Source organism: Jatropha curcas, chromosome 10 (genome assembly GCF_041381405.1).
Source record: "Jatropha curcas cultivar XTBG-Jc1 chromosome 10, XTBG_Jcur_1.0, whole genome shotgun sequence".
Taxonomy (NCBI): domain Eukaryota; kingdom Viridiplantae; phylum Streptophyta; class Magnoliopsida; order Malpighiales; family Euphorbiaceae; genus Jatropha; species Jatropha curcas.
Window position 1 is genome coordinate 4723732 of NC_143160.1, and position 24527 is coordinate 4748258.

Below are 24527 nucleotides of genomic sequence, written 5' to 3' on the forward strand. Positions count from 1 at the left end.
ATTAAATAGTTTGATCTATCAAGGTAGAACTGGAATTATATAAATATACTTGCTAGTTTTGGACAGGAAATTGAAATTCCTCTGTTAAATATGGTTGGAACTTAGAACCGATTTGTGAATTAAGAATAACCAGTGTTTGAATGGTTATTTTCCTGGCAAAGGACCACCATTGTCGTGTTGCGTGAGCTCTACTGAAGCCATTTTCCTTCTTTAACAGATGCACTTGGGAGCTTTTTGGCCCGTCCCTTCCTCGGAAGCCAATGATTGGATGGCACGTGTCATGAAAATTGCAGACCTGTCTAGCACGCCCGTTAACAAAGGGAGGTGGGTGGGACCCGGTATCCCTTTTTAACGGACGAAACTTCGCGTAGAATACAACCAAGGCGGGGCCCAGATAAATTGGTGGGGGATTTTTTGTCTTTTACAATTTTTTTCGGAAAAGCTGACTCGGCAACTGAAATGCAAATTGCCGCCGAGCAACGGGAAAACAGAAGTTATTTCTTTTTTCTAATTAACATCCCCTGCTATTGGCAATGGGTAACGTCTTCTTTTTTTATTATTTTTTTTTAAAAACTGTTTTTTGAAACATAACGAAAACAAGGAGATGTTTGCTGCTGCTGAATGTGAATATGTAAATATAATTAGGTCCAACAAGCAAGATGATGGGACATTAAAAAATTACGGTCTATCATCTATAGATATATAAATACAAATATTTAGATAAAAACTTTAATTTATTCTAAATATTTTTTTAATTATTCTATTGAAGCTCAAATTTGGAACTTGATCTTATTTATTATCATCGTGCTAACTCCTAAATTGGTTTTATAAGCTATAATTTTAAAGATAATTTATTAGTTTTGTGACAAATACTGATTTTTTTTTTTTTTTTTTTTTTTTTTTGCAAAGTAAAAATAAAATGCAACTAGTAGTAGTTATTAGAGCTATTGGTAGGCGGAGTGAAACTCAAGCCCAACTTTTACAAATTAATAGCTTGAGACTTGGAGGTATTCAGATGGGCTGGGCTTAGCCCAACCTTGAGTGAAGTTTGTCCAAACAAATAACATTTCAGATATTGGGCCCACCCAACTATGGGTTTTGTGTCAACCGTCCAAGAAAAGATCGGACACTAATGAAATCCAGGGTTTTAATGTCTACTGTCTACATATGGAGCGTTAAACCCTTGAAGAATCCCTCTCTTTAGCATCTGCATTTCCGATTGATTTCCGCAACAATTTTACCTTCAGAAGCAGCCATGAATCGAGCAAGGACAATCCTCGCATCTCTTAGACTCTCCAACTCACTCCTCTCAACTCGGCTCTCCACTACCCGACCACTTCTAACTCAGGTGATTCGCTTCTCCCCCCTCTCTCCATATTTTCCCTCTGAGCAGTCTCATACTTGTTTTTTGAATTCCCATCAAATGGTGTACTTCTCATCAAAACCAGGTTCTCTTGTTGAGCTCTTATTGGGCAATGATTGGTCCACTGAGTTAGAAAGCGAGTTAGAAACCTCCAACCCCAGATTGACCCATGAGACAGTTGTTTATGTTTTAAGGAAGCTAGATAAATACCCGGATAAGGCATGGGACTTCTTTAATTGGGTAAGCGAGAGAAATGAATTTAAACTCAGTTCTCCACTGTACAGCTTAATGCTTAGAGTTCTGGTTAAAAAGGATTACATGAAGAAGTTTTGGATTACGTTGAGGAAAATGAAAGAACAAGGGTTTTATATTGATGAGGAGACTTATTTAACAATTTCAGCAATTTTTAGGAAAGAGAAGATGGACAGTGATTTGGTGGCTTTTAAACATTTTTTTGATAGGATGGTTAAAGAGAATGCTATGGATAGTATAGTGAAAAATGTGGTTACTGTTATTTTGAAGATGGAGTGGAACAACGAGGTTGAGGAAGAATTGAGGAGTATGGGAATCATTTTAACAGATAATTTTGTGATTAAGGTACTGAAGGAGCTCAGGAATTATCCTTTGAAAGCTATGCTGTTTTTTCATTGGGCTGGTAAGTGTGAAGGTTACGAATGCAACACTGTCACATATAATGCGATTGCCAGAGTTATTGCTAGGGACGACTCAATTAGAGAGTTTTGGAGTGTTGTTGAGGAAATGAAGAATGCTGGTCATGAAATGGATATTGACACTTACATAAAGATTTCGAGGCAGTTTCAGAAAATGAAGTTGATGGAGGATGCAGTAAAGCTTTATGAATTTATGATGGATGGCCCATTTAAGCCCTCAATTCAAGACTGCAGCTATCTTTTGAAGAGCATCTCAGCAAGCGACAAGCCAGATTTAAATTTGGTCTTTAGAGTTGCAAAGAAATATGAGGTGATGGGAAGTTCCCTTTCTAAGGCTGTCTATGATGGGATACATAGGTCCTTGACAAGTGCAGGACATTTTGATGAAGCAGCAAATATTATCAAGGTTATGAAGAATGCAGGATTCGAGCCTGACAACATCTCATACAGTCAATTGGTCTTTGGACTTTGTAAAGCAAGGAGATTGGAAGAAGCATGTGAGGTTTTGGATGAAATGGAAACAAATGGATGTGTTCCTGATGTCAAAACTTGGACCATTTTGATTCAAGGCCATTGTGCTGCTAATCAAGTCGACAAGGCACTAATGTGTTTTGCCAAGATGGTGGAGAAAAACTGTAATGCTGATGCTGATCTGTTGGACATTCTAATAAATGCTTTCCTCGGTCAAAAAAGGATAGAGGGTGCATACACATTACTCGTGGAGATGGTGAACAAAGTCCATTTAAGACCTTGGCAGGCTACATACAAACTTCTTATCGAAAAGCTTCTAGGAGAAAGGAAACTTGAAGAAGCAATGGACCTTCTTCGTTTAATGAAGCAACATAACCATCCTCCTTTTTCTGGGCCATTTGTTCAGTATATATCCAAGTTTGGGACTGTGGAGGATGCTGCAGATTTCCTGAAGGCATTGAGTGTGAAGGAATATCCATCAACTTCAGCTTACTTTAATGTCTTTCAGTCCTTCTTTAAGGAAGGTAGACATTCTGAGGCCAAAGATCTGCTATATAAGTGCCCACATCATATTCGTAAACATCCTAAAATTTCTGAACTTTTTGGTTCCGCACGAAGTTCTGTTGCGAATGATTGATCATATCATTCCTATTTTTTACTTATAACTGAAGCATCGATTCATCTTCCAATCTTCTCTTGTACAAAGTTGCCCAAGCACAATACTGAAAATTAGTTGTATAATTTGCTGGTAGGAGTTCGTTCATTTTCCATTGCGAATTTAGTGTCATGTATTTATATAGCATTGGCCTAATCTGCCATCTTTCATTTTTGCCGAGTCCTAGGTAGTAGGTAATGAAAGCAATTGTAGCTTTGGCTGGAAAGTTTTGGACCGACCAAGAAATAGCGGTTATTACATGGTGTTTGGCTTTATTTGTTCAGAGTAAAAACTTCCCTTTCGGAGAATGGGAGAATTACTATTTAGTTCCTATAGTTTAATGAAATTGATTATTTAATCCCTGTCTTTTGAAATATATAATAATGCATCCCTGTGAGCGATGTAATACCATTTAACAATTTGGTCCAAAAGCTTTAGGTAAAGTGAGTTTTTAGTTTAGCAAAATAGGTATGGTAATTATTATTTTAATAATTATTCATATTATTAAAAAAAATTAATTCTTGCTTCTAGCATAAAAAAAAAATACAATATGAATAAGATAAAAAATATTTTAGTCTTTCCATAGGACTTAGTCGTCCAACCGGAACAATCTGTAAAAAAGCGATTAATGCATTTTTAAAAAGGCAAGAAACTATTAATTTCACCAAATTAAGAGGGCTAACTAGTAATCTACCCTTAAGTTATCAATGATGGAATTTAATTTAATCGTGTTGGATTTCAAAGAATTATTTCATCAGTAAAATGAACATTTTCTTAATAGACATGAAAGCATAAAATCCAAAATTACTTTCACATGACAGTTTTTTTTTTTCTAGTAAAATAATAATTGTATAGGTGAAAAAAAAAAGTTTCTACAATTGTTGGCACTAGTGTCCAAGAGAACTATAGGTACAAAAGATATATACCATCCACAGACTAACCATCTCCAGTTACGAATCACTGCAACAGGAATCTCATCCTCAAACAAGACGGACATGAGTGGCATAAAGAAAAGGCTTCTTTCACATTAGCATTGAACGCGTTTTTCTTTTACAATTTACATGGGCAACCATTCAGTCAGGCAGCTCGGAACGCTCCCTCCTTGCTGTGTCCAACATTGTTGACAAGAACTTACTAGGGTCGCAACAATATGGATTTGAAAGTGCAGCGTGTGCCAAAAATGGAAGTTTTCTTAACGATCTTCCACTTAGGCCCTGTATACATGGTTACAGTCGCAAGTTATTTCAATAAATTTCTATTGTGTTAATACCATAGAAGCTAAAAGAATTTTTCACTTCTCACCTCACATGCCTGGGCAGCTTCAAGCAATTGTTCACACAAGTTTACTGGTATCTGAGCTTCTGGTCCATCAGGTGCATTCCGTTTCTCTTTCAAGGTTGAATAATTTGGAAGCATGAGCTGGTCAGAGTCCTGCAGAACTTAACAAGCTCATAAGTCATCAACCATCAAAGTGGCAAGGCAATTGCTTAATGCAGTGAGGGAAATCTTGAGTTGGCAATCATCGGATACAGGTTCAAATCTGAAAGTGGCACTTAATGCAAAAATGATTAACTATCTGTCAGTCTAAATTCCTCTCCAAGGTCCCCCAACGCTGGAGTCATAGTTCAGTGATGGCATTTACTCGTAAGAATATTAATCTGGCCACACTAATATCTAAATGGAGAGGAAGATATATGGAATTTCCAGAAAGTCACACCTGTAAATTTGATATTATTCCAGTTCGCATAAGTTCCTGCAAGCAGGATCTTAGAATTTCATAACGAGCTTGAAGAGTTGGAGGACCAACATAGGCTTTGATATCAGCTCGATCCACAAATGCAATATCTGCAACCCAACAATTGGAATATATATTAAAGAAATGGAATTTATCCGAGGTGCTGTAAGGGACAATGAGGAAACTTTCAAGGGAAAAAAAAAATATAAGAATAATCATAAAAATGGTTTGACTGTTTTTCTTTTTTGCCCAACACAGATTGACAACAAAGGGCTCTGAACATCTAACTCCAACAGAAATGCATGTGTGGTTTTCAAATTCCAGGGTTTCCAGTTGGATTAATAATTCAAAAACAAACTTGAAGACCAATGACCAAGACCATCAAGATCATTAAGAGTGTTAGAAGCATCTCCAACATTCATATGTAAACAAAAATGAATTTGATTGACTGTTGTAGGAAGGAATATGCAGAGATAAGAGGGGATAAAAAATTCATATCAGGATATATAACATATATTAGAAACTCAAGCATAGAAACATAGTAGAAGTGGGAGGGGAACAGCATTGAGTTCAAGTTAGCATGCAACGATGCAGAGGAAAGTTGTTTGGAACTGCGATAAATCATAGACTTACCTATAGCAGCAGTTATATTGGAGGTAGTCAGAATAACCACATTTGGTGAGCATTTCAATTTGTCCAACTGGGTTAACAGTGCATTGACAACCTGGTAGACATTGCAAAGGTACCATGCATTAAAAAATATATGAGAAGTTGTACCTCAAAAAAAAAGGTCATTCTAGTCATTCACAAGTCAAAAATCAGAAATAAATTTGAGAGAAGTCCAAAGGCCAATACTCGAATAGTATCAGAAGGTTCAGAACCAGACAAAGCAGCTTTTCTTGCTGCCGCAAGGCTTTCAACTTCATCTGCAGCATCATCATATCTAAAGTATCACATGCTAGAAGGGGGAAGGATGAGTAACAAATAAAAGCAAATATATCTTTTCATAATAAATCTCACCAATCAAAACAAAAACTAGATTGTTTTCTTCCTCCACCATTTCTTGAATTTTCTGGAAAAGTTTTGCAACCTGATGCAATAATCAGATAACAATTTTTTCAAGATTTTTCAAAAAATAAAGATTCCTATTGGAAAGGAGAACACTAAAACAAGTACGATCCATTATTTTCTTTTTTAAATTTACTGCATAGATTGTATAGACCTTTGGCTAGGAAATCTGGCCATAAATTGAATTACAAACCAAGCATCATGAGCAAGTTGACTATGAAGATGGAAAAATGATCACATATCAATTACAATATGTTATAACTATGTAACAAAATAGAGAAATACTATATTAAAAAAAATAGTGAACAGAATTAGCTAGCTAGAGAGACCACAAGCATTTGGACTCCTTGAAGACGATGAAAAATATACCAGCTTGCCACTTTCAGAGAACCATTTGCTAAATAAAGAATGAGCATTGACTTCAACCAATTGGCACTGAGGATATCTGATAAAGGCAGAAGTATAAACAAGAACAATAAAAAAGATTAGTTAAGAATATATACATGTCCTCGTTTCTTTTCATTGGTTCATTAAGAGAATAAACATTCATCAAACAAGACATCAAGTGACCTGGATTTAAATCGTATTGATAGTTTTTGAGCCAATGCTTTACATAAGGATGTTTTTCCAGTCCCTGGAGGTCCATGTAAAAGAATAATCCTGGAAAACAAAATGGACATATGATTGGGGTCATCTCAAATTGTATGGAAGCAGAAATGCAGGGTGACATTTCTACTTTTGCAGCTTTTCAAATCTGCTTTAGATGAATCTGTATTCCCCTTATGGTTTCCATACATCGAGATTTATTTCATGTCAAAAGTCCTTGTACTAGTCAAATTTATACAAAAGAATAGGCTTAAGAATTTTCCTCCAATTTCAAGTCAGGCATTTCATTTTCAAGAAAAACGACTGAACAATCTTTGAATAAACAAAATACTCATCCCATAAGCTGTCATCTGGCTTGCAAATACTGATGAAATAAGCCAAACTTTTATTACCGGTTCCATGACACAAGAAAAGGATCAACACCCTTCTCAGTGAAGAGCAGTGCACTTGCTGCATAACGCAATAACCTTTGCTTGAGACCAGATTCATAAATTAGGCTGCAAAAGTAAATGACTGACATTGGACAATGCATTGATGAATTGAACAGCAAAAAAAAAAAAAAAAAAAAAAAAAAAAGGAGAAGCTCCAAACAAACCTTTCCCACATGCCATCAAATTCCTTTGCAGGCAAAATCCATTCATTGAAGCTAGAAAGTTGGCCATCCCCACTTAATTCCTCACATGGCCCTTCCTCACTAAGCTGACAAAACAATGTATAAACTATAGAGTTTATAAAACACAATCAAAAAAGTGCAAATAACACAAGAGCGCACGGGAACCTCTCATTTTTACGAGGCAAAAAAGGGGCTAATATAGATAAAATATAATGCTATATGGCCTCATAAAACTCTTACAAATAATTTAGAGGGAGGAAAAAAAAAAAAAAAAACCTATGCCTGCACAAATGTTACCTGAAAGACATGTACAATAGGTTTGACTTGCCAAAACAACAGAATATCATGGTTCTTTGTCCATTCATCTACAGAGCAAAAAAGTAAACTGTTAATTTTATTGTGTCTACATAATTGGCACGGCATCCATTTGTTTCTCTAAATTTTGGTGAAATGAGAAAGGTTTCATTTTATCTTTCTTTTCTTCTTCCTCTAGAATCTCAGCAACCAAAAGTTGGAAAGCAAATGAATACCCGTATCACAAATATGGATTCTTTGTACATTTTGTGCAAGAAAGGTTTCATCATCAGGTAGTGGAATAGGTCCATCAGTATAGCTTAAACTCCTCTTTTCGAGCATTCTGATTAAATTGAACCAAAAAGGCCAAATTTTTAGTCAGAAACACATGAAAGTAGGCAAAAATCAAACAAACTGATTATTGAAAACGCAAAAATGGTATATAATCCGACCTCAAAAAACAAAGAACGAACTCAATAAGTAAACATTCCTATGGCAGATATAATATTCATGGCATACACAAGCTACATGATGTTTACTGCATACCTTTCAACAGCAGAGCGAACATCTTCAACACGAGCTGTGCTCGAGGGTTTTAAGCAAACTTCAACTGAAAAATTAATAATCGAAGACTCAATCGGCGAAACCTCAAAGTAGGAGCTTGAAGTTGAAATAGAAGCCCAATCTCTAATTAAGAAGAGAAGGAGGGCCCAATACGTACCAGAAACGATAAATTTTTCCTGGGCGGGAATGGGAGAAAGGGCTGGTAGCTGTGAGACGCCATTTGTTATTGAAATGTGGGCCTCTGTGGGGTTTTCCGTAGTAATCTCCATGGAAGTAGTCATTTTCTGGCTATGTTTGAGGTCATAAACGGTGAAGACAGAGAATTCGGAAATGTGATACTACGAATATTGGGCGAAGAGGCAAACCCTAGGACCAAAAGAGGAAGTTTTTCCTTTTTTCAAACGCGGGCGGGAAAATGGCGAAGCAGTGGCGCCATATTTATTTGCAGTTGCCAATAACAACAGGGTCTTTTTCTTTTGTTTTTGTCTGGTTATTAACAAAAGACGGGTTTATCAGTTATTAAATTTCAAAATTACATTCGATTTGAAATTTTTTTATTTTCAAAAGTCAATGAAATGTTTTTCAAATATTAATAAATTTATTATATCCATTATTGATTACCAATAATCATCATTATCAATTATCACTAATCATCATCCAAATGCTAATTAATTAAATATGGTCACATGCCAATGCCATGAACTCATCATAGCTATCATAATTTGTTAGCGCAAACTGAAATGTTGTTTATAATTAAGCAAGAAAGATTTATAAATCCAAATCCATTCTTAATTGTAAAATTACCTATCATATTAATTTAAAATATATTTTAAACAAATACAGGACTAGCGACTTTATTAAAATAAAAATAAAAACAAAACATAATAAATTATTGTCACTATATAAATTAAAATTTAATGACTGCATAAGTTGCGTGAAATAAAGCCAAAAATAACCAAAAAAGGATTAAAGAAAATCAATGCCTAGAAGGGAGAAATTAGTCTCGGAAATAAATAAAGGATACGTTCACTTGTAGAAAACAAATTGAAGTAGTTCTTTAAAAAAAAATTTAAAAAAATAGGAAAATAAAATTTTGTGTTCAAATCAGTCAGTTTTCTATCTATAAAACTAGAAAATAATTTTATAGTTTTTCAAAATTTAAATAACATTTGAAAAATAGCTTCAAGTTATTTTTCACATTATTCCTTTATAACAAAATATATATTTTCCAACTGTTTTCCATTTCTATAAAATGATATTTTCATAATTGATGTTGTACTATCTATAGATAATTTTTTCTATAAAATATTTTTATTGAATAAATAAAAATACATAAATAACATAAAAAATTATATTATGCTTTAATATATAATTAATTTTATAATATCAAATATATTATATTCTTTATTTTAAAAAATTGTTACAAAATGATAAAAATGAATATTATTATTATAAATAATAGATTTAAAAAATTTTAAAAAAATTTTTTAGAGTTATTTTATAATACTTTATTTTTATTATGAAAGTTATGAATAATATTTGTGAAGTTTTTAAATTAAAATATAATTTTTTATTGTTATTAAGTGAATGATTTTTTATTTTTTATTTTTTTTATTTTCTAAGAAAATTATTTTTTTAAAAAAAATAAAAAATAAAAAATAGAAAACTGTTTTGTGTTTTAGGTGAACACACGCAAACAAATCAAACATTATCCTAGATCTGGACCTTACCTATCCAACGGTCATCATTTAATCTGCAGCAACAGATGATAGTCAAAAATTTCATCACACAGAGAGGACAAGACAAGCTTCCAAACACCTTTTCTCTCTCTATCTTCCTAGTCCTAGCAGTAGCAGCAGAGCCAATGTGAGGCTCTAATTTAGCAGAGATAACATCTAACATGGCCCTCTTTACCACACTTTCTTAGAAAAAGAAAGCTAACAATGAAATATGAAGAATAAAAACAAGTCAGAGCAAGAAGAAGAAGCAGAAAATGAACACCATCTTGAAATCCTCAAGGCTGTGGCACAAGCATGGCATGCGCACTCAGGCACCTCTAGGCCGACCAATGAACATGACGCCTACCGCCGAAATTTTCAAACCAAGCCCTCTCGATTCAAGCTAGAAGCAATCAGCAGGCCATGGACCGGTAACTATAGAGTTGCGAGTGGAAGTTGGGATTTTAAGCAATCGCTGCTTGACTCATATGAGATTGTCACCATGACCAAGAAGCTTGAAAGAGGGCTTGTTTTAGATCACCCATTTTCTGGATTGGATTATCAAAGCCGAGCCCCTAGAAAGCGAAGGGAAAGCAAGAATAGTCTTAGAAATTTGTTTAATCGTATGTCCTGGAGAAGATACAAAGAAGCTGATATTCCTCGCGAAGAAGATATGTAACACTCAATTTTGACATAGTTTCTTTCTTTTCTGTATTTGGTTTTTTTGCATTGGTCATGTTTCTACATATTAGTAAGTGATAAGCAATTTACATCATCAGGTTTTCGAATGAAGAATTTTCTTTCTATTTTTCTTTTTTTTTCTATTTTCCTCCCTTGTATCAGATTCTTCATTGGAAAACCTGAAATATGGATTTAATTTTTGGTTCTTGATGTGTCAATATCACAAATTTTTACAACTTGTGTTCAGATTTTTTTGGTATATGATTTATTGTATTCCCGTATAAATTACTGTGGACTGGTCCTTATTCCTTACGCTATCAGATTCCCAGTATAATGAAGTTCAAATATTCATCAGAGTCACCAGAATTTGACTGTAGCTGTCAATGGCAAAGAATAATTACGCCGACAGAGTAAAAAAGCAAGACGATATTGGAATAAAGGTAGCTGTGCCTACATTGTCATCTACATTTGCTTGGTATGAAGTATATATCATTCATCTTTTCATGTTCGATAGAATATATTGTTTGGAAATTTAACAGCACTACAACTTAATTATTAGTTAATTATTGTTAATTAATAAGTAGCAACATTAAAACCAAAAAGAGAATACGTACAAAAACTATATACTATATTAAATTAACTATTTTATTAGAAATCTGAAAAACAGAATCTATGAAAATGCATGACTTTAACATGCTAAAACAGGCCAACCCAGAAAGAATTATAATTATATAGTTGTGTTGTGCAGACAAAGAGAAAGACAAAGCCTTCTTTTATTTAAATAGCTGCGTTAATTAGTAGCAAACAGAACTATATATAGCTCACACGTGTTCCCAAATCCTAATAATAAAATTAATGCAACTTGAAAGTCTTCCATTTGCATAGCTCAAATGCCTTATGCTTCTGTTGGAGATATCCATCAGTTTCTGCATCAATACTCTTCTCAACAACTTCATGGATCCCTGCAGAGTTATCCTGGACAATCATTTGCTCTTGCTCTACTAACTGAACCTTCTTATTGGGCTTGGTGGGCTTATCGACACGCTCTTGAACGATCATTTCAGGTTCTTCGTCGCGAACCACTTTGTTGTTAAAGACCCTGTGGACATTTGGGTAGCGAGGCACATCAGCTAGAACACTTGGCATCCTTTCTATTTTTGCAACATGAACATGGTAATCATGGGATGTCGTTTCCCATCCATGTCGTTGCCTGTGATACACCGGAGATTGGGCCATATGTTTGTGCTTATGACGGTTCTTGCTCTGTCTCTCCGGTCAGTCAATCTTGGTTTACGGAAGAAATTATTTAGAAATTTATAGAGGTTGTATTGTAGCTTTATTCTTTGGAGATAATGGTTGCATCCAATTCCCTTCCCATCTGTCAGTTTGTGTAGACATCAGAATAATATTATTGTATAAAACCACAGGGTTGGGAGGAATCGAATGCCAAGGACAATGGCCCTGAATGGATTCTATGATGTTAGCGTTTGTGTATAGCGTGGATCTCAATGTAAAGAAAGTGGATTCTTAAATTTATGGTGCTTGATGATCAACAAGAACATGTCATAAATGCAATAATAGAAACACGAGTGGGAGAAATCGTAGGTTATGCAAATTATGTTAGCTCTGAACTAAACAAGGCAGGTAGTTCGGAATTCCAGACACAATTGATATAACAAGGCGCCAAGTTAGGTGGGGGTTTAGAACTTTAAATTAAGTATAAACAAGTCAACCTATTTATAATACGGAAAATTTTTGCTTATTCCCGGTGTATGAGGTGTTCTGGTATAACCAGGGCAATCTAAAAAGAATTTTTAAAAAGATATTATTGTTTTATCTTTATTTTTTTTAATTGAAATTAGGAAATATATATATATATATATATAATGTAGGATTATAGGATAAAAATTTCCATAGTAGAATTATAAATTTCTAATTAAGGCTGAATAAAACATCTAAATTAGATTCTTAATACGTAACTAATATAAGCAATTAAATTAAAAATTATTTTAAGATAATAATTTTAATTTATTTTTTAGCCAATTAAATATTGGAGAATTCGCATTATGAAAATCATACGTGTATATATATAGTATATTTTATCTATCCCAATGTTACCACCCATTTCGACTTTTATAACGTTATAGATAGATAGACAGTGGCTTTTAGTTTTAATTGACCGTCAAACCTTACAAAACCAAAGCAGGCAAACAGCAAGGGGATGATGGCTACCACACTTCCTCCTTTTCCATACAAAATCCCCACTCCTGTAACTACCATTCCTCAGTTTCCAGAGAACCCAAAAACCTTAATCTTAAAACAATGCAAAACAATCAAAGACCTGAACCAAGTCCACGCCCATCTCCTCAAAACACGTCGCCACTTGGATCCCACAGTCATCGAGAACTTACTCGAATCGGCCGCCCTCCTCCTTCCCGCTACAACTATGGACTATGCGCTTTCCATTTTCGACAAAATCGAGGATCCCGATTCGTCGGCTTATAATACCATGATAAGGGCCTTTACAGCGAAGCAAGTTCCTCAAAAAGCCTTGACCTTGTTCAAACAAATGCTCGAAAACGCAGTGCCATTTAATGAATTCACTTTTGCTTGCACTCTAAAAGCATGTTCTAGATTGCGCTGGAGAAAAGAGGGAAAACAGATTCATGCCCAGATAGTGAAATGTGGATTTGGGTCTAATTGTCTTGTTTTAAACACCTTGATACACGTCTATGCAAATTGTGGTGAAGTTAAGATAGCTAGGAAAGTGTTTGACCAAATGCCCAAGAGAGATATCTTTGCATGGAATTGTATGCTTTCAGGTTATGCTAAGAGTGGGTATTATGAGGATGTTGTGAAGTTATTCTATGAAATGAGGGAATTGGGTGTTGGGTTTAATGATATTACGTTGGTCAGTGTCTTGGCGGCTTGTGGCAGATTGGCTGATATAGAATTGGGAGAGTGGATTGCAGGGTACATAAGGGCAAATGTACTTGAAGAAAATAAGAAACTAGTTACTGCTCTGGTTGATATGTATGCAAAATGTGCTGAGGTGGATAAGGCACAGAGTTTGTTTGACCAAATGGATGGAAAGGATGTCGTTGCTTGGAGTGCTATGATTTCTGGTTATAATCAAGCAGGGAGATGCAAGGAGGCGCTTGTTCTTTTCAGTAAGATGCAAAAGGCAAATTTGGAACCCAACGAGGTCACTATGGTGAGTGTGCTCTCTTCTTGTGCTGTGCTAGGAGCTCTGGAGACCGGTAAATGGGTTCACTTGTATATTAAAAAGAAGAGGATGAAGCTGACTGTCACACTAGGAACAGCACTAATAGACTTTTATGCAAAATGCGGAGTAGTAGATAGTGCAATTGAAGTGTTTCAAGTGATGCCTTTGAAAAATGTGTACTCATGGACGGCCCTAATTCAGGGTCTTGCTAATAATGGGCACGGAAAAAGGGCTCTGGAGTTCTATCGATTGATGAGGGAAAAAAATGTTGAACCAAATGATGTGACTTTCATTGGACTTCTTTCTGCTTGTAGTCATGTGGGCCTGGTTGATGAGGGTCGTGAGTTTTTTGACAGTATGAGTAAAGAATTTGGTATTGAACCAAGGATGGAACACTATGGTTGCATGGTAGATATCCTTGGTAGAGCTGCATTGATCGAAGAGGCTTATCAGTTCATAAAGGAAATGCCCATCCAACCCAATGCCGTTATTTGGAGAACATTGCTGGCTTCTTGTAGGGCTCATATAAATGTTGAGATTGGGAAGGAAGTGGTAGAACATCTGGTTAGTTTGGAGCCTATGCATTGTGGGGATTACATTCTGTTGTCTAATATTTATGCATTGGCGGGGGGATGGGAAGATGCGATAAGGACTAGGACTCAAATGAAAGAGAAGGGAATCAAGAAAACACCTGGTTGTAGTTGGATTGAGTTGGACGGAGAGATTTATGAGTTTTTAGCAGAAGAAAAAGCATATCGGATGAAGGAAGTTTATAGCGCGACAGAGGACATGATGGAACGAATCAAATCAGCTGGATATGTTCCCAATATAGCAGACGCGAGACTGGATGCAGAGAAAGACGATAAGGAAACTGCAGTGTCTCATCACAGTGAGAAGCTAGCCATTGCATTTGGTCTTATTAAAACTCCTCCTGGTACTACAATTAGAATATCAAAAAATCTCAGAGTATGTACAGACTGCCATAATGCAACAAAAATAATATCAAAGGTATATAATAGAGAAATTATCGTCAGGGATAGAAATCGCTTCCACCACTTCAAAGAGGGCTCATGTTCCTGCAACGACTACTGGTAAAACTGGATACTGCTTGTTGGTCAATAACTTACTTGGATTTTAAACCACAATGATTGTATCCCATTAGAAATGAAATTCGTTTGATCTTAGTTTATACACATGGTTCCAATTAATTGAAAAAAATAATTCTTATTGGTTCTTGAATCTAACTTCATGGATATCAGTTTTCAAAAATTGAAATGTACAATATATTAATTTGGCCGTATGAATTGAAAAGTATGAATTTAGAAATTGATAATTGGGATGGCAAGGCGGAAGAAATTGAAAAGCACGACAAAAAAGGATTGGAAAAGTAAGCGCTGCCATTAATGGAATCGCGACCTTCCGCAGCTTTTCCCTTTCTCTTTCCTTTTATTCCTTATCCAGCCGTTTTGTCCTCGTAGGGCACCGAACTCGTTAGAATAAATCCAAGGATAGTAAGCATGAATTTTCAGTTACGAAGAAAAAGAATCGGCAAAGTTTCCGCTCGACGCAGATAAGTTTTCGCTCGATTCCCCTGTTTTTTTTTCCCTCTCAAGCAATTGCTTTGACTTTTCCTCTGTCCGTGTTGATTCCTCTTATTTTTAATTTTTTACCCTTCTTTAAGCGATTATTTGCCTTTTCGTTTCTCCTCCGATTGTAACTCATCCATTCTTGCTGTGGACTGTCATTTTAATCGTTGTTTGTTTGTTCAGTCTATTGGCTTTTGCTTATTGCAATTTTCGTCTCTGAGAGCAGTGCAGAGGCAATAGTTAGGTTCCATACAGGGTGAGAAAAGAATGAATACAAATATTTGATCTTCCAAGTTTGTGGGAAAAAGTAATGCAACCTATCCCAAATTTAAAGTTCTCCTTTTGTTGGCTTCCAAAGAAGAAGAAACGTCATTTACAATTAGGGATGTGTTTTCCCCTCTTATTTTTACAAGGAACTGGAGTTTGGCTCCTCTGTTTATCTCTTCCCCTAATTTTTCTTACAAAAATTGGAGTTGATATCCTCCTTTCACTTTTTTCAATCAAACATACCATAACCCCAAAATTATATTCCACGACAAGTTATCCTCCCAGCATTCTGATCCTACAAAGTGAGTACATACAGCAGCAGCATCTTATAAGTACATTGCAACATCTCCATTGACTTGAATTAATAATGTTGTGAATATTTTATACCGTATCAAAATGTACTCCTGAGTCCCTGCTCTCTACCGAGCTCCTCCGATCACATTTGACTCCCCAGGAAGAACCAAAGGTTGCATTTTGTGCTGTTAAAGTATTAATAACACTGGTTGAAGCAAAAGAAGAAACTTTTCGGCTTGTTTCCCATCTTTTCTTTAGGGGTTTCCCCAGTCTCATCATGCACTGCCATCAATGAGCTTGTACCTGGAGATTCTGGTGGCAAGATGGTGTTCTCAGAAGTGAAAATCCGACGTGGAATAGCTGGTTGAGGAGGAGCAATAGTAGCAAGATAATTAAGGAGCATATGGACTATTTGGCTAAAATTAGGCCGAGCATTTGGGTCCTCCTTCCAGCATGAAGTTAGGATGGTAGCCAATTCCTCTGGTACATTTTCAGCATTAGGCCTTACATTCTGCAACAGCATAATTCCTTCTCTTTTAAGTTACCGTTTATAGTTTAATAGCATAATCATGACTTGGACAAACAAATAACTAAATCAAGAATGGAGTGGATATATTTACCTTAAAGGCTGCTGCATATGCTGCCTGGAGATTTGACATGCCTTCAAATGGCAACCTGTTATGTAAGAGCTCCCATAACACAATCGCAAAGCTGTAAGCATCCACTTTATGGTTATAATGCTTCTTATCTCCCTGCCTTAGTGTAACAGTGCTGTATAACTGCCATCAAATATTGAAACAAGCAACACATAAGAAGTGACCATCAAGAAGGAGGAAGAGTGAAGGAGAAAGATCAATTTTTTCTTTTAAGACAAAATATTCCCTCCATTAATGATGTACCTCAGGAGCCATCCAACGGTATGTTCCTGTTTCAGCTGTCATCATCTCTGTCAATGACTCTTCTCTTGCTAGGCCAAAATCTGCTAATTTGACAGTTTTGTGATCTGCAGTCAAGAGCAAGTTCTCTGCAGAACAAATAAAGTTCATTTTAATGCCTAATAAACTTTATGCCGGTTCTAACCAATTCAAGATTCTTGACCTCTTCTCCATGAAAAGAAATGAATCATGTTAGTTAAATGACAAACTCACAATCTCAGAGGACAACTGCTGTCAACTCAATGGCCATAAATTAAACGACAAGAAGAAGGTTGAATATGTAGCAAATATAAAAAAGAAGAAAAGAAAGAAAACCAGTAACTTCGTTTCTAATAGTAGTTAATTACAGAGTGACTGATCCCAATATTTGAAGAAATAATGTGGCATTTAGAAGTCACATGAATCTAAGGGAGTTCTTATAACCTGTTGTAATTGTTTGTCACTGCTATGATCATCAAAACCAATTGAACTTAAATCAATAAACAAGATTAGGTATAGTCAGTATCCATTGTTGTTTTCATGAGGTACCATAGTGACAGAGTGTAGGCCTACTTTGCTTGTTGACCTACAGAAACCTATTCCTCTCAGAAGGTAATTGCATGGCTCCCGCACAACACATGATATGTTTTAGACAAATATAAATGGAACATCAGCTGAGAAACCATCCAATGACATTTCATGATATTTTGAGCAGCTAATAAGAAGCAATAATTTAAAGCACCGACATGTAGCACATACTTTAACTAAACAACAGTTCTTGAAGATAGAAGAATCCATGAAAATTTTTACAACCACGAGTCTAATTCAATTATGGGTTTCTTGAGGTCCAAATTGAATAACAGTAGCCCTGCTGTATTCTTGGGCGGATAGACTGATTTAGTAATGTGCAAATAGTAAGAGGTTGGACTGTTCAAAATCCAACCAGCAAAACCTGCTAGTCTAATTTATTAGCCATTTTATTAATTTAAAATAGATATTTATTAGTTATTGTAGGTAGGACTGTTCAAAATCCAAACTGGGTTCCCGATTTGGATTTTGAACAGTCCTAGATGTACATGTACAAAATGTAGTTCTTAAGATCATCTCTATGAGATGAAATTTGACTGCCATATAGTAGGGTATATTTCTAACTTCATACCATTTCTCCATCATATGTGAGAACCGAAATGAAAAGATTACCTGGTTTCAGATCACGATGTATGATCCCATGAGAGTGCAAGCACTCAATAGAGCGAGCAATGTCAAGTGCAAAACCAATGGCAAGGCGCGTCTCTAAGCACCTTGGTCGCAAGTTCAACAAGTATTTCCGCAATGTCCCTCCCAGTAAAAGCTCTGTAACTATGACCATTACAGGTTCCTTGCAGGCACCAATAAACTGTCAACGTAAAAGTTTCAACATTTAGTGTTACCACACAATGATTTATTACGTATTGTTAGAAGTTGGATCTTCTGCCACTATGAAGCATATAACTCTCACGAAAGTCTGAAAATCAAATCCAACCTTCACTAAATTCTTGTGTTGAACCCTTGATAACATTGCAACTTCTCTTGCAAATCGTAGTTCTCGCTTTGTGATCTCCTCTGGAGTTTCTCCTCTATGAACAATTTTAATGGCAACAGTCTGGTTTTTATATCTGAAGGGAATCCAACCAAGTTCATTAGTTAAAAGCAACATATAAAAAAATTGAAAAAACTTGGAATATAGGAGTGATTGCTCTATCTGGGTTGCCAAAATGCAATCCAGTGAAAAGTTTATCATTGATCAAGATTGGAGCTTTACAAACAAAACAGAGAATAATAAAAGAACACTAAAAAACAGAAGATACTAACTAGTTGAAGTGCTAGCGCATCAGAAAGTCACTGCAATGAAATCAAGATTTAGAATTTGGATTCCAATTAAATCATAATTTTAGAAAGAGTTGCAAACTTACTTTCCCTCATATACTATGGCATGAGCTCCCTCTCCAATCCTTGGCCCAACAAAAAGATGCTTTGGATCGACAAGCCATTTAGCTTCCAATTTGAACTCGTCAGTTGAGTAAAATCTACTCCCAGATTCCATGTTTCTTAAAAAGGAAAGAATTCAACATCTATGTCTCCGAAGAAACTCTACTTCTCTTGTACTTCACCAATCATTTTATATTAAAATCACATACAATACCTTAAAGAAGAGAAACATTGAAAACCCGTGCACACATGTTAAACGGATAAGCTGACAATGGAACAGAGATTTGTTTGCTCTGTGATTTGTTCTGCTAATAACCACATCTCAAGAGTCAGGCCCAGATATCAAAAATCACAGATTTATGGTTTGCATGCCCTTCAAGGCAAAAAATAAAGTAACCCCACATGTGAAATGGAGAGAAATGAAGATAGGAAGAGACAGAAAGAAACCAGAGACAAAACGAAGCTCAAAGCCCAAAGTGGTTTCTTTTCAAATTCATGGGGAGAAGAGAAGCATCTCCCCGTAAAGGGGAAAATAGTAAGAGAACCAATCAACAGAACTTCAACTGAAGAACAATTTTTTAATTCTTTTCCATAAAAATTCTATACCCCACTAGAGAAGTTACTTAAATGGAGAGATGGGTTTTTAACATTTTTAATCTCTGTGGTGCAGAGCCTCACCTTTGATCTACAGACAAAATCATGGAAGAGGTTGAGTCTGTGCTCAATAAAGTACAGACTACATACTGGAGCGAGAGAGAGAGATGATCGAGGAGATATTTTTTGAATTATTATAATAAAGTCTTGTGGGAGCCATTAACTATGCAACAGCACATGGAAGTGGAATAGAATAGAAATTAAATTTTATTCTTTCTCCAATTTTTGCCAATGCCTCTTTTCCTTCTGCTGCTTTATAGTAAACTGTAATTTATCCATCGACGTTTCTTTTACAAAGATTTGTGCATCTTAAGGGAACTAAAGGCTTTTTAATACATAATGTGGAGAACTTGAGATAGGGAGGCACTGGATTAAGTTAAACAAGTATAATTTGCCTACAGGATATAACTCCAATCCAAAAAAGGACCACAAACAGACCAAAAAAACGTACTCAATCAAAGCCCCACAGCTGACTTGCGTGCCAAAATGGCTTGCACAATTATAGGAGACCTAATTGTAGAAGCGCCAGTAAGGAGAGAACCACAAATTACATAATATCGATATAGTCTCACAATACAGCTAGTGAAAAATCCAAAGGTCGACTGATAATGAACACAAGTTATATATTTATATAGGAAATTTTATTCCAAATTTTATGTTTACTGCTAAAAAGTCTAATTACATATAATTACCACAAGCAGTTTCTGAAGCATAAAGAAAAGCAAACACATCCATTCAAATCCTGATATAATTATAACAAAAAGTCTATTTAAGCAGGGAGTAGGCGCATCAGATTAATCCTTTTCTCCTGTGAGGAGATCCATCACCACACGCTTGATACTCCCATTGTTCTTCTTCAGCAGCTTCCTGTTCATTTCCTTGTTGCAGAAACCCTGCAGCCACAATAAAGCAACAACAAACGGTAAGTCTCTGCTCCTGCAAAAGCTTAATATAATTTAACTAAGAAACAGAGGTAAAAGAAAGACGACTCTGGACATCTAAAAATGAGATTGCAATTTAGTCGATAGAAAAATTTACCATCTCCTGCAACTCTTCAAGAATTGGATCCCACTCAGAAACACCGCAGAGGGCATCAACCGACTGCTCTAAGTCGTATTCGTTCATCCTCAAGATCTCCTTGTTCAAATCAACCTGCTTGAAGCCCATATCCTCAAGTTCCTTGAGAAGAGACTTCTCAATTGCCTCCTTCACATTGACATCGTCAGATAAAGGTCGGACATCCACAGCAAGAGGAGCTTCTGATGGCCCAACCAGGGCTGTTTCAGATAAGTCAATAATCGGATATGACACAGAAGAGGAGACATGAGGAGGTGCAGGAGTTGCAACAGCTTCACCAACTAACAAGGCATCATTTGTGGGGAAATTCAACTCCTGGTCATTCTTAGGCTGTTCAACATCAACTGTCGGCTTTATTGGCACTGAAACTGTGGTAAAATTGCAAGGCTCTGCAAAACCACTATCGACAACAGGCTGAACATTCACATCTATAATCTCAGGGTGTTTAGAGCCACTGCAATTAGGGGGCAAATTCAAGTTCAACCCCTGAACTCCATCACAAACCAGATCTTTCATGGAAGCATCAACCTGCAATAACAAAAATTTGTGGTCATATTAAACACACACGCAGAGACACAGCCAAACCTAAAAAACCACTAGGGGTATACAGAAGTTGAAAATACCTGGATAAGAACCCAGACACGCTGTCCAAACTTTATGCCAGATGGGTTTGCCATCCTCCAGTATGAAATATATCGGCCAGGTAATCCAGGTGAAACAAAATCAACTGCAATGTCAAGTTCCCCATCGACAGGGATACCTTCCACAGGGATCTAGGAAGGAATCATGAAACGGCTAAATGAAGACACAAGTCCAACAAATACAGAAAAGGAAAGAAATATAAGGAAAAAATTGGCAACATCATGAAAAATAGACGTACCTGTAAGTCGACAGAATCTGATTGACTGAATCTGTCTCCCCCAATCCACACGAGCCTTGATCCCTGAGGCCAAACAATGCTGCCACTGTTGCGCATCCGCCAAATCTTGGTAAAGGGAGTGCATGGAGCCATCATAGTACCATCCAAAACATTCACATCCAAAATAAAGCGACTGTCCAGCTTAGATCGAGCTGACTTCATTCCACAATGTCGTGGGATAGGTGATATTGATGGGGGAAAAACCCAGTGATTCTGTGATTTTAGGAGAAAAAAGGGGGGAGGAGGGGAAAATACCATGGGTGAGTAAAGATTTAAGTAATTGATTATAGTAACCAAGCACATATATGTCAATAAAGTGTAGAAGTCTATATACAGGATCATGCAACCCCTTGAATGACCGGGGATGTCTGTAAGACACTGGTCTTTCCATCTTGATGTAATCAGCTTCATTACCCATTTGAGCAAAGCATATGCTGCAGAGATCATAATCCTCTCTTCTGCACAAACAAAAAGGAAAAAAAAAAAAAAGGGATTATGTCAACATTTGACAACGTAAATGCGAGGAACCAATCACAACAAATCTTGAAGACACGTTCCTTACACTTTAGACTTGTACCGAGGTCCTGTAATTGGATGAACCCCACAACCATCACACTGAACACCTCTATGGAAAACCATGACATCATTTCGTCCACTGCTCCTCCTAAGTGAATTAATTCGAGATAGTATAGTAGGAGGCACTGATGAGTCATTTGCCACAGGCATCCCACTAAATGGACACTCATTACCAAAAGGCCATGCTGAATCATTAGCACTAGGGAATGCGGGTAATTCTTTCATGGATTCTTCAGCCACTTGAACAGCATTGTGTTTCTTAGTTTCTTTCCTGTCATCACCATTGGGAGTTCGTAAAATATTGTTTACGTGTCCAAAGGGAAAGAGACTGGAATCACAAGGAGGATCCAGATTCAGATCAACAGGAGAAGGGACAGGTGGTTTGACAGGCACACCCACACCTCTAGTCACATTTTCAATCCTCACTTTCTGACCAGTCTCATCATTGGCAGCATTTGGTACAGTAGTCACTGCTGAAGCCACGAGGTTTCTCGTAGAACCTGTTTGAGTGCTTGAACTTTCAGCAACACAAAACTGTTGAGCTGGAATCAACAAGGACTGGGACATTTTTGATAAACAGTCAACAAGCTCGACAACTGCAGGATTGGAACAGCCAAGCTTTGAGGCCAAATCAAGGGACACTTTTGAGACAGCCTCTCGCAGTGGCTCTGGCACAGACTTCAGCAAATCAGCCACACCAGCATTGATGCTTGACATTGGACTATGGACTCGAGGAGATCTCATTGGGGTAGAACTACCACTGGATTTAGAATAAGATTTACCAGATTTATCATTTCTGAGCTGTACATCAACCCTCAAAAATTTCAGGCGTTGCTTCATCACATCAAGCAGGTCATCATCCTCAACAAGTGTCACTAAGTCCCCATCTTCGTCAACATAAGTAAGAACAAGATCAGCATCCAGAGGGAAATTAAAGAGACCAAGAATCTTCGCCCTTAGTCCATCCAGGCTGATATCAAGCTGTCCACTCTCATTAACAGGAGCATTGAAACGCCTAAGTGTATCACCATACTTAACCTGAAGGGAAAAAATCAAAGGACTTGAATAATTTACATTAGAGTATACAAGTGGGATTCTAATTGATAATATCATATCATCCACCAAAACAACTGGAAAAATATAAAGAGCATTTAGAACTAAGCAGTGAACAAACATGTAAGGAGACAAATAAATTGAAGGAAAATCCGAAATAAGTAATCATATTACAAAAGGAAAAACTACATAAAAATCTAAAAACGGACTGATTTTCCAGAATAAGCGAATGATCATTGCCCGTCCATATAACACGTAGCTTAAAAGACCATGGACTGGTTTTGAAATAGGCAAGTCATTTTATTAAGCACCCTGTTGCTGAAGTGCTGGAAATAATAAAACCCAGGAAAAAGAAAAAATTTTTGTAGAGCTACTAAACAGAAACTAGTCCAGATTGCTAGTGCAAAAAATGGAAAACAACACAACCACTTAAGCCTACGAATTGAATCTTTCTAGTAAATATTTTCCTTATATCCTACGACTTGTGTCTTATGTCCTCTATCATCAGGAAATGATACAACAAAAAAGAAAAGCCTTTAAGATTCCATTCGACAAAGCGTAATTAGCAACGAATTCAGGAGGGTTTGAACACCACCACCACCCCCCCCCCCCCCCCCCCCGGCCCCCCCAAAAAAAAAAGTACAGTATTCCGTGTAACAAAAACAAACGCCACAATGAAATTAGCACTCAAAACCATAAAATCCATCAAAACCCTTACGCCAACTAAACAAACAAACGAGCTAGAAACAAAAACAAAGTTAAACAAGCCAACGATCCCAAATTACAGAAGACCCAAAATATTAAACTCCAACTCTATTTCCCTCCCATCATAAAGCGTAAAAAAGCCATAATCAACCAAAAGGAAAAGGAGAAGAAGACAGACCTTGATCACCAAAGTAGACTCCATAGCTTCAACAAAAAACGCGTTCCAGTGAGCCGCGCAAAATCCAACTGAGAAAACCCTAACCCTAACTAGTCTAATAATAGTTCAAATCGCGAACGATAGAATCGTAAGAGTCTGATTTTGGGAGAGTCGCACTTCAAGCGTACCTGTAAGCCGCTTTTGGCGTTAAAAAACGAGTTATGAAACTTCGCTAAGGCGAGTTGAGTGGATATATCAGTATTTATATTTTACGAATTGGCTTGCTGGGGAAGAAAAATACTATTCTTTTTCTTTTATATATTTATTATTTTTTTCATTCCATTTTATTCATACGATTTCACAAAATATATATATTAAACAATTAATAAATAAAAATTATCTTATTTTTTTATTCTTAATATTAATAAATGTCTTTCATGGAAAAAATAATTTAATTAAATATATAAATTTAAAAATTTTATAATTATTTTAAGATTAAAAAAAATAATAAACATACAAAATGAAAAGGAGCCTGTATTCTTTCTTTTTTTTTTTTTCTTATTAAGAAAGCTTCTGTTGTTTTCTTATCGAGAAAGCTAACGGATTTGATTAAGGAATCGATTAGATGGACGTGGTTAGGAGTTGCGGTATCTATCGGACACGTCATCGGCTTATTAAGTACATAAATAAGT

The 24527-nt window shown here is 36.2% G+C and overlaps 7 protein-coding genes across 11 annotated transcripts; 3 read left to right on the plus strand and 4 right to left on the minus strand.

The window, feature by feature from the left end:
* The first annotated feature begins 1134 nt into the window (after positions 1-1134).
* On the plus strand, positions 1135-3518 carry BIR6 (Pentatricopeptide repeat (PPR) superfamily protein). Of its 2 annotated transcripts, XM_089726547.1 has the most exons (2): positions 1197-1348; positions 1449-3518. In XM_089726547.1, the coding sequence occupies exon 2, from the start codon at positions 1652-1654 to the stop codon at positions 3140-3142; it is 1491 nt and encodes a 496-aa protein (XP_089582673.1). In that variant the 5' UTR covers positions 1197-1348; positions 1449-1651; the 3' UTR covers positions 3143-3518. The 2 variants fall into 2 exon arrangements, with proteins under 2 accessions (XP_012079974.1, XP_089582673.1); XM_012224584.4 differs by having other exon boundaries at positions 1135-3518.
* A 498-nt stretch (positions 3519-4016) lies between these two features.
* On the minus strand, positions 4017-8469 carry LOC105640302 (pachytene checkpoint-like protein). 3 transcript variants are annotated; one of them, XM_089726532.1, is made up of 14 exons: positions 8198-8469; positions 8023-8086; positions 7741-7819; positions 7480-7547; positions 7165-7263; positions 6962-7066; positions 6534-6623; positions 6333-6408; positions 5916-5985; positions 5751-5821; positions 5529-5619; positions 4878-5005; positions 4463-4591; positions 4017-4374 (listed from the first exon to the last, which is right to left on the minus strand). In XM_089726532.1, exons 1-14 carry the CDS (start codon positions 8319-8321, stop codon positions 4234-4236), a joined length of 1335 nt encoding a protein of 444 aa, XP_089582658.1. In that variant the 5' UTR covers positions 8322-8469; the 3' UTR covers positions 4017-4233. The 3 variants fall into 3 exon arrangements, with proteins under 3 accessions (XP_089582658.1, XP_012079975.1, XP_020537414.1); XM_012224585.4 differs by having other exon boundaries at positions 7165-7268; positions 7713-7819; positions 8198-8468; XM_020681755.3 differs by having other exon boundaries at positions 7713-7819; positions 8198-8275.
* A 1372-nt stretch (positions 8470-9841) lies between these two features.
* LOC149492957 (uncharacterized) lies at positions 9842-11933 on the plus strand. The gene has a single exon (XM_089715409.1). It carries the CDS (start codon positions 9991-9993, stop codon positions 10435-10437), a length of 447 nt encoding a protein of 148 aa, XP_089571535.1. The 5' UTR covers positions 9842-9990; the 3' UTR covers positions 10438-11933.
* On the minus strand, positions 11064-11675 carry LOC119370028 (uncharacterized). Its single transcript, XM_037637249.2, has one exon. The coding sequence runs from the start codon at positions 11673-11675 to the stop codon at positions 11292-11294; it is 384 nt and encodes a 127-aa protein (XP_037493177.1). The 3' UTR covers positions 11064-11291.
* A 663-nt stretch (positions 11934-12596) lies between the features above and the next one.
* On the plus strand, positions 12597-14904 carry LOC105640305 (pentatricopeptide repeat-containing protein At1g08070, chloroplastic). The gene has a single exon (XM_012224588.4). It carries the CDS (start codon positions 12661-12663, stop codon positions 14758-14760), a length of 2100 nt encoding a protein of 699 aa, XP_012079978.1. The 5' UTR covers positions 12597-12660; the 3' UTR covers positions 14761-14904.
* A 665-nt stretch (positions 14905-15569) lies between these two features.
* Positions 15570-19512, minus strand: LOC105640306 (Protein kinase superfamily protein). Of its 2 annotated transcripts, XM_012224589.4 has the most exons (6): positions 18679-19512; positions 18249-18381; positions 17927-18122; positions 16712-16836; positions 16433-16591; positions 15570-16323 (listed from the first exon to the last, which is right to left on the minus strand). In XM_012224589.4, exons 1-6 carry the CDS (start codon positions 18807-18809, stop codon positions 16009-16011), a joined length of 1059 nt encoding a protein of 352 aa, XP_012079979.1. In that variant the 5' UTR covers positions 18810-19512; the 3' UTR covers positions 15570-16008. The 2 variants fall into 2 exon arrangements, 1 of the variants encoding a protein (XP_012079979.1); XR_016318473.1 differs by lacking the exons at positions 18249-18381; positions 18679-19512 and having other exon boundaries at positions 15570-15813; positions 15906-16323; positions 17927-18138.
* Positions 19513-19951: 439 nt separating this feature from the next.
* On the minus strand, positions 19952-24084 carry NBR1 (ubiquitin-associated (UBA)/TS-N domain-containing protein / octicosapeptide/Phox/Bemp1 (PB1) domain-containing protein). Its single transcript, XM_012224590.4, has 7 exons — positions 23857-24084; positions 21907-22958; positions 21679-21802; positions 21306-21557; positions 21049-21198; positions 20387-20953; positions 19952-20241 (listed from the first exon to the last, which is right to left on the minus strand). Exons 1-7 carry the CDS (start codon positions 23878-23880, stop codon positions 20143-20145), a joined length of 2268 nt encoding a protein of 755 aa, XP_012079980.1. The 5' UTR covers positions 23881-24084; the 3' UTR covers positions 19952-20142.
* Between the last annotated feature and the right edge of the window lie 443 nt (positions 24085-24527).